This window comes from Medicago truncatula, chromosome 4 (assembly GCF_003473485.1).
Source record: "Medicago truncatula cultivar Jemalong A17 chromosome 4, MtrunA17r5.0-ANR, whole genome shotgun sequence".
Taxonomy (NCBI): Eukaryota; Viridiplantae; Streptophyta; class Magnoliopsida; order Fabales; family Fabaceae; genus Medicago; species Medicago truncatula.
Window position 1 is genome coordinate 47557221 of NC_053045.1, and position 9549 is coordinate 47566769.

Genomic DNA, 9549 nt, shown 5'->3' on the forward strand with positions numbered 1-9549 from the left:
AAATGAAGATGGAGTGTTCCGTCAAAGCCTCTCCAGTATTAAGCAATTGTGATGATACCCACGATGTTCTTCCGGTTTGGATTCTGACAAAAATTCCACCACCGGAACCACTAAACGGTTACCACTTATGTGAATAATTTTGGTGTTTTTCTTGCATTATTTACACTCTCAATTATGATGTCAGAGATTTTGTTAATACACCGAAATTTGTATTCAACTTCAATGTTGCAAACTGTCTTCCAACTTCAATGTCAAAGTGTCATGTTGCTGTCTGGAATATTACCAGTAGCAAGTTCATGAATAATGAGCTGAAAGATGTTAGTTTTGCTTTGTCGAAAGGACTAAGCATGACATGTAATGCTCCTGATCATTGCATCTTCATCAACATGTTGCATTGGAGCTCTTTGAAGTTTTTTATCCGCGGAAGAATCATTAATTATGTTATGATATTATCAAAGCAAACTTTTGGTTAGGACTATGTATGATATGTATTGTTCCTGATCATTGCACCTTTATCAACATGTTGCATTGGAGCTCTTTGAAGTTTTTTATCTGTAGAAGAATCATTAATTATGATATTATAAAAGCAAACTTTTGGTTAGGATTTATGTGGTTAATTCTCTTGCCATCAAGTCTTTTAATCATAGTTTTCTTCTTGTTGCTTATGAGGCATTTCAGGAAGTAAGTTCAGTTTTTGTATATGATAAATGAGAAGCACTAGATGGAAAGAAATTGACTGCTTATTGTGGCAAATATAAAATCTTGGCTTTGGGCTTGGTTACGAAATTGAGGTGTAAATTGGAATTTGCAAGCGTTATTCTTCTTGACAGTATTATGATGCCTACTAATATGCTCATGTTAAAGGTAGAATGTTGCAACTAGTGAATGGTGACACAAGTATTGAATTCACATGTAAGTTTGGAGCCTTATTTATATGCTGAGTTAGTTTTTGATTCTGAAACAACAAAAGGACTTGTCAATCCATTGGCCAAAATTGTCTGGAAGTTCATAATGCAAAGGTGGGTTTATTTTTTGAAAATGTTGATCATTTCACAGAAACTTGTTCTGTCCAAATTCATCCCCCTCAAGATCCTAGGTACGTAGAAGTCTATATGAATCATACTTTAGATTATCTTTTTGACTTGTCTTTCAGAGTTATGAATGTTGAGCATAGTAAACTTTTGGGCTTCATTTTCCAGTTAAAAAATGTTGGTTGTAAGAGTAACAAGAATTGGTTTGGTCTATGTTGTGATAGTTAGGTTAAGTTTGACGTAGCAAGCAAGCAATTTTGTGCCTTTTGACAAGTCTGTAACTTTTTGGGTACTGCTGGATCCTCTTTCGCATGACAACATTCAAATTGTATCCATGTATAGTAAGCTAAATGCAAAACCAATGAGAGGCTATTGTTTTGAAATTATTTATCATAGGAACAATTTTGATGTTGATAAAAAAAGAAATACCACATTTGAATTATGGGAATTTGTTGGTTGTTTTGGGTTCCTTGCAAATCAAGAGGATGTTCAAATCTATCCTATGCAAAACTAGGATTATGAGTGTTGAGTTTTTGAGTGCATTGCTCTCGGTTGCTTTTGAACTCCAACGGGTAGGTGTTCAACTATATCGTGGACCAAGAGCTACTGCCTTATTAAACGTTACTGAAACAAAACCTTTCCATTTGGGGTATAGTTCACTAGCTTGTATAATTGGGATTGTTGATGATGTATGTGCTGTGATTGACCACATTTGGGGTATAGTTCACTACCTTTACATTTGTATGGTTACAAACAGTGAAGTGGCTGAAAAATTCGCACATCAAGTTGACAATGGTGTTGTACTCCATAATGTCAGTACAAGTTTTTGTGATGGGGCACATTTTGAGCTTGTTGTATTCCTCTTAGAAATAGAGTATAACAACCCATTAGTTTATATTCTATTGTAAAAAAAGCAATACAACAGCAGACCGTAGGAAAGAAGTTAACTTGGATAGTGGAAAAAGTACGGTGATTGCTGTCTATAATTCTCTTGCTTTGAAGTTGTCTGTTTAATGTTTCATCCTTTCTCAAATGCATAAATTTGCTGAGGATGCTATGTATGTTTAAATGACATTCTTTTTTATAACAAAGTTTAAATGTAAAGTATACAAAAAGTAATTTAGTCTTTATATTTGATATCACTAATTTAAAAACCCTCAGTTAACTACAACGGCAAAAACCTGGGCTCTTTTTCCTCAAGAAAGAAAATTCTATGTATTAAGTTCACCAAAAATCCCCACATGAACATGAACCATTGTCAAAGTGGTGGAACCGGTTCCTGTCCCTCATTACAATTCTACGCCCAGTGATCTTAGATATCATCTTCATCACAGCATGACAATCCAAACACACACGAAGGTTCTTTACAATCTTAACCGTAGTTCCTGGACGAGTACTAATAAGCCCAAATGCCAATGCAAGTTTTTCACTATGAACTTCCAAGGATAGCTCCTTCTGTTCCTCCCCTATGTCATGTAAAACAACATCTGTTTTTGGAGTATAACCTTTTCCCTTGAGCCAACTATTCATCTCCTCCAGCATCAAATATATATCTTTGCTCTTAGGATGTTTTAAATCACCAGCAATAAACTCGTGTACCCTGTTGTTAACTTCAATTATACTACAACCAGGTTCCTTTTCAACTCCACTGTCTTTCATCAACGATCTAACCTTTGCTGCACCATCCCAGTTGCCAGCGGCGGCATATATGTTCGAAAGAAGAACATAAGTCCCAGAACTAGCTAAATCATTGCTCAGAAGAAACTCCGCTATCTCCTCTCCCAATGAAATATTGTTATGAAGTCTACAAGCCCAGAGTAAAGTTCCCCAAATCACAGGATCAGGATCAATCTTCATACTCCTCACAAGATCATACGCTTCTTGCAAACGCCCGGCTCTACCAAGAAGATTAACCATACATCCGAAATGCTCAACCCTTGGTTCCATCTTATACTCATTCTTCATCAAATTGAACATCTCCCATCCTTTGGTAACCAAACCAGAATGTCCACAAGCAGTCAAAAGTGCAATAAAAGTAACATAACTAGGTCGAACTCCCTCACCATGCATCTCATGAAACAACTTCAAAGCTTCTTCACTCAACCCATTAACAGCATAACCCATTATCATCGAGTTCCAAGCTACCACATCCTTACCATCAATCTTGTCAAAAACCTTTCTTGCATCCTCCAAGCTCCCACATTTACAATACATATCAACCAACGCTGTACCAACACGAACTTCAACCCCAACAACACCATCTTTCCCGTTCTTAATATAAGAATGAACCCATCTACCACTCTCCAAAGCACCAACTTGACCACAAGAAGAAAGAACAGGCAACAAAGTAATCACATTAGGCTTAACTTTCTCAACAAGCATTCTTCTAAAAAGCAACAAACACTCATTCGGAAACCCATTTTGAGCATACCCATCAATCATCACATTCCAAACAACCACGTCTCTATTTCCCTCCATTCCATCAAACAACAACCTCGCCTCAAGAAGCTTCCCGTGCTTCGCGTAGCACATAAGCATTGTCGTAAAAGAAATCAAACTCTTCTCAGGCATTTTATCAAAGAGCTTCTCTGCAGAAATAAAATCACCCCCTCTTGCGTAACCATCAACTAAACCCGTTGCAACATAAGTATCCGAACACAACCCGAATTTGATAACATGGCAGTGAATGGATTTGATTGGTTGAATGGTGCTGCCATTGAGAAGAGAAGAAAAAGTGAAGGCGTTGGGTTGGATACGGTGGGTAAGCATTTGAGCATAGTAAGAAAGTGCTTGGTCGTTGAGTTTTGATTGGGTGTGTGCATGGATAATGGAGGTCCATGTGTACACGTCTCGGTTACGTGTGCGGTTGAAGAGGGTGACGGAGTAGTTGAGGTGGCCGAGAGAGGAATAACGGCGTTGGAGTTTGAAGTTAAGGATAGTGTGGTCGTCAAGGTTGCGTCGAACGAGAGAAGCGTGGATTTGGAGAAGGTGGGTTTTGGATTTGGATTTGTCAATTAAGACGGCAAGGGTTTCTACTGTAAATGGTGGCGCCGCGGTGGCTGAAGGTGGTGGCGGTGGTGTGATGAAAAGTGGGGTTGTGGCCATGCTTGTTGGGTTGGTTTTTCAAATATTATTGCTTTTATGGGTGGAGATAATTTTATTTTATTTTACAAGGCTAAGAATGCAAGACCATCCGCAATGAAACACTCATTTTTCGGTTCTTAAATGGGTCTCATACACATCATTTATTTATAATTTTTTAATAGTAGTATCTAATAAGCACTAAATCACTCCAACCCAGATCACACACAAAGTTCTTAAATGAGATCCACTAAACAACTATCAATAATTTTATATCATTATTTTTCAATTTTTTAATATTAAAAGAGTGCGAGTCCTGCTTAAAAGTGGGGGTCTTAAGTAAGATCCCTAGTCTTATAAGACTCTCAAAAAGATTCTCCCCATTGAGGATACCTAATAGGCACCGAATCTTAAATAGTTAAGACTCATCCAATGGTCTAAGAATGAGATTAATAAGTGTGATGTAGGAAAAAATATGTGCCATAAATTTAAGTAGATGAAGCACAAAGTTTAGCTTATAAGTCACCACAACAATTTCCTTCTCATAGGAAATGGTGGATGGAAGCAAACCAATGAAGTTTGAGAAGATCTTTGATGTTCCGGATCAAAAGTATAATATTTGTGAAATCTGAAAGCTGGTTCCTAAAAAATGTGAACACAATGGAGATAATCCGTGTACCAAATAATAACATGGAAGTTTAACTCTGTAGCCCGTAAAAGTCCCGTGTGGATATCCCGTGTAGCTTAGGAAAAAGAATGTCAATTATTTCTACAATGTAGTCAGAAAAACCTTTTATCCAAGATCGAGATAATTGATCCGGTAAGCGTTCAGGTTCAGCTCTGATTAGGTTACCTATAGGCAGCTGCCATCAACATTGATGATGGTGCAAATATGATTTGAAGAGTTTCATTGGACCAATATATCCTCAAGGTATGTGGGTGGTGAACTAGTGATCTTGGAAAGTAAATGTTGAAAGTGTGTTATAAGTTGTGAGCTTCCATGATGGTAAGTTGAAATCGAAACATTAAAAAAACAACTTGAGTTCCTATTTCTCCAAGACCACCAAACACCAACAACAAAGAAGTTGGAACTCGAAGAAGCTAGCCAGCATTTAAAACAATTGACAATGTATGGGTTTGAGACAAATTTAAATGAGATGAAGCCTAGAGCATACCAAATATTTTTAGAGGTCGTATAATCTCTAATACAATGAAGAAGGTTTCTTCAGAAGAGGAACAACGAGGATAGATATCGCTTGGAGCAAGGTTTCAGTGGCTTAGGAGGGACATGGTATATGGACAAAGATGTTAATAAAAGCCATTCAAACAAGAAATTTTATTTTTTTATGAAGTTCGAGGCTCGAAATCTAAGACCATGAGATAAAGGCAATACATGCACGAAATTTTATTTTTTTAATTACGTCAGTTCCATGCTATCACACAAAAAACAAAAAGGATCATTGTTAGTTTTCATTATCAGTTCCATATGGACTCAACGTCAAACCACAACCATTAGCTCATCATCAAGTTTTGATGCATCTCCATATCATCATCCAATTATTCCCCCATGTTGCAAATTTTTCTTTGTTAATTTCAATTTCATCGTTCGACAAAAAAAGTAAATTCAATTCCATCTACAACAAAACCCTTCCCATTTTCTTTATCTTTATCTCCGTATTAATAATTCCCCCAAATTGTAATTTTCTTTATTAATTTCAATTCAATTTCTCATTGCATTACGTGTATGAATCGCTTCTGATGAGCAACGAGAGGTTTGAATTAGATGAACAATACAATATGGATGCTCATGCAAAACCAGGAATCGGTATGCCTCTAAAGGATCAATTCAAGAAAATCAATTGAAGAAGAAGTTCCTCCCGAGAACAATGATTCTAATAGAAAACTGCGATCTGATCCCAATTTTGGGGTGGAACTAACATGATCCCTTTTGAATTTTGTTTAATGGTGTGACTATGAAAATGATATAAAAAAAGGATAATGTTTCATGTACATACTTTTTTCCATATACACATTGTACCACTCTATGTGAGAGTGTGTGAGAGACAATACATGTGAGTTTTTTGAAAAATGATACATGAACCCCCTTTTATTCCTACACCTCATTGTACACCTCATGTATTAGGGATATTTTGGTAAGTTCATCTCACAACCACACTTTATCTTCTATTTGTGTGGGGTTCAATATGTCACGTGTCAGAATTTTGTGTGGGTGTAAAGGATGTATTGTCACATGGGGTGTACAAGTGGTACATGCCACCTAAGGTGGTCTATGTATCACTACTCATTAAAAAAACAATAAAGGTGTATTAAGGGTGTTAAGAGATAAGGGAAATGTTAACCTATTTTAGCAAAACTTAAGGGAGATTATTGTAAGTTTTAAAAATAGAGGGGATGTCAATATCATTTTAATGGAATCGAGGGGAGGTGACTATAGTTTACCCTAAAAATTAATAGTAACAATTATCTAACTAGAGAATGGATCTCATATAAATAGGGAAAACTAGAACTTTTATTTATTAACCTGTTTAAACATTCATTCACACATTACAACTTTAAATATAACACACCAATAAATAACTACCTTGCTATAACTACTAATAACTTCTTAAAACTAAATAACTAATTATATAATTAATAATTTATATACATAATTATTAAGTTATATTACATTTACATATAAATATTTAATATTTTATTAGATACACGTATCAGTTCAGAAATGGAAACTAAAATTCTCCAAAGTCCAAACTACATCTGCACCTTTAATTTCTTATCAAATACAAACAGAGAACTAACTCTGTTACTTGTTACTGGTTGGTAGTGTCATTTAGTATCTGACTAAGAAAAGCCCCCAAAGCCTGTCGTATATGTATAATTATTGAATTGAAAGCATATTTTATATCTAGCTTCTGTTGTTTCATCTACAGAAAAAATATTTTTTTTTTTTGAAAAGGAAAAATATCTAGCTTGTATTTCATGCATGCAGTGAGGAAGCTAACTAAGATGCATCATGCATGCATACTATTTGTAAAATGTGATGCGCACTAATATTTTGTGTGTATATATATATCACGTGTATATCACATGAATATCACATGTATATTCATGTATATCACATGCCACTGTTAAAACTTTGCCCTGCATCTACCCCGCTAGACAGTGTTTTGTTCCACTTTTTTGTAACCTTGTTGTGGCATTTGCATGGTTGTTAGAACTCTAGAAGTGATATCAACATATGCAAATAGTGTTTACGAGGTCGGGTGCACAACAGGTTTCTGTTGTTTTTCGATGGTGACTTAGTTGCTGCATGCAATCATGCATGTCGGAAAGGGTGACTAGATGCTAAAATATACAAATAATTCTTACGTGGACACAAAAATTTGGACTCTCTATTGGGTCACGCATAAAAAAAGTGGACATGCTATAATCGTTTGAAAATTAATGATTATTATTTTTTCTACCTTTTCTTTTTTATGTGTGTGTGACTAAATAGAGAGTTTTAATAAGTAAATAGTCAATTTTCTCCCTGAAATTGTAAGTTTCGTTAATTATCCCCCGAAATTAACAAAACTTCAATTACCCCCTTAAAATTGCATAACGTTAATCAATTTATCCCTCCGTCAAATTTTTCTGTTAACTGTTTACGGTTATGATCAAATACCCCCCCCCCCCCCTGAAATTTTGCACTTATGTGCAAAATGCCTCATAAACTTAAAAATTTAGATTTTTTTTTCTTACCAAAAATCATACATTTAGTTCTTCAAGTAGTATATTGTACCTATTGTCATAAAAAAAAATTATTCACAAGAAAATGAATGAATATATGCCAAAGAAATCATGGTTTTGTCATGTGCAGCCTTTTCATTCATATTTCATATTTATCAACAAAGAGCAAGATAATTTTTTTACAAAGAAGGTAAAACTAAAAATCAAACATTAAAAATCAAGCTAAACCAAGACAAGAATGCCATAACAGCAGAAAATTGATATCTATCACATAACTTTGTAGTACAATGTGATCTACCAGCTTCATATGTAGAATGTTTATGACATAATCTATTTAACATGCTGCAGCTAATAGATATGATATTTCTTGCATTATAAAAATTATATCATTAATTAAGTTGCAAATTCACAAACCTAAGCCTTGTTTCTTCTTCCTTATGCAGATATTAACCCATGAATTTTCTTTATGGACACACAATTATCAAAGACTTGTGTACTTTATGACTGCATACTCTAACATAATTACCAACTTGTGTAAAAAAAAGTCTTCTATATATGTATATATTTAAAACACATGAGAGTAACATACCTTCCATAAAGATTTATATGACCAATAGCTACATAAACATACATTCCATACAGATTTATATGATCAATAATTGTTAATTTGTTTGCCTTTAATATCTTTTGAGTCAAAGATAAAAAAAATATAAATTTTCAAGTTTATGGGGCATTTTGCACATAAGTGCAAAATTTCGGGGGGGGGGAGGGGGGTATTTGATCATAACCGTAAACAGTTAACAGAAAAATTTGACGGAGGGGTAAATTGATTAACGTTATGCAATTTCAGGTGGTAATTGAAGTTTTGTTAATTTCATGGGATAATTGACGAAACCTACAATTTCAGGGGAAAAATTGACTATTTACTCGAATTTTAATCCTTGTGTCAATTCAAAAGTTGCTCGAAACATCCTACTGTTATGAAATTCTGCTACATCGTTTTATACCTTTTTTCTAGGAAAACCCATTATTTTATTTAAGAAAAAAAAATGCATTTTTATGGTGGACTGTTTTCATAAGCAGACCATCGCACAATCTTGACTCCCCTCCCCTCAACCTAAATGTATATCCTGACTACTTCTTCCACTCCTATCCAACCTACAATCTCTCCTCCTCATTCTATTCTCTTCATTCCTAACATCATTTACTTCCTCAAGATTAGGGGTGAAGTCATAAATTTAAAGTCAAGGAGGATGAGTACAAGGAACATTTTTATTAGCAAACACGGAATATAATTTGATTAAAAATAATAATTTTTAAATGCAAGATATATAAAGAAACCCTAAACTAATATTTTCTTGTTTCTAAAAGAAATTTATAACTATATTCTACATGAGAGACATTAATAAGTAAGTATAGTTATCATACAAGTATAGACTTAATAGTAAAAAAAATTAACAAAAAGTAGGAAGAGAAAACAAAAACACCCTTGTAACAAAATAGAAAAATAATAGTGAATACATTCTAGGGTTAAATGTGTTTTTAACAAATAACAAATTGTTCAGGATAACATGAGTTCGATTCTTGAGTAGAACAATTTTTGGTCAAACTTTACTTACCTCTTGGTCGAACTCCAAATCACCATGACCCCATAATTTATCTTGAGAATAAGAGAATTAATACAAAAAGA

At 34.4% G+C, this 9549-nt stretch overlaps 1 protein-coding gene across 1 annotated transcript; it reads right to left on the reverse strand.

Annotated features, from left to right (window-relative positions):
* Window positions 1-2103: 2103 nt before the first annotated feature.
* On the reverse strand, window positions 2104-4202 carry LOC25493520 (pentatricopeptide repeat-containing protein ELI1, chloroplastic). Its single transcript, XM_013602031.3, has one exon. The coding sequence runs from the start codon at window positions 4134-4136 to the stop codon at window positions 2256-2258; it is 1881 nt and encodes a 626-aa protein (XP_013457485.1). The 5' UTR covers window positions 4137-4202; the 3' UTR covers window positions 2104-2255.
* Between the last annotated feature and the right edge of the window lie 5347 nt (window positions 4203-9549).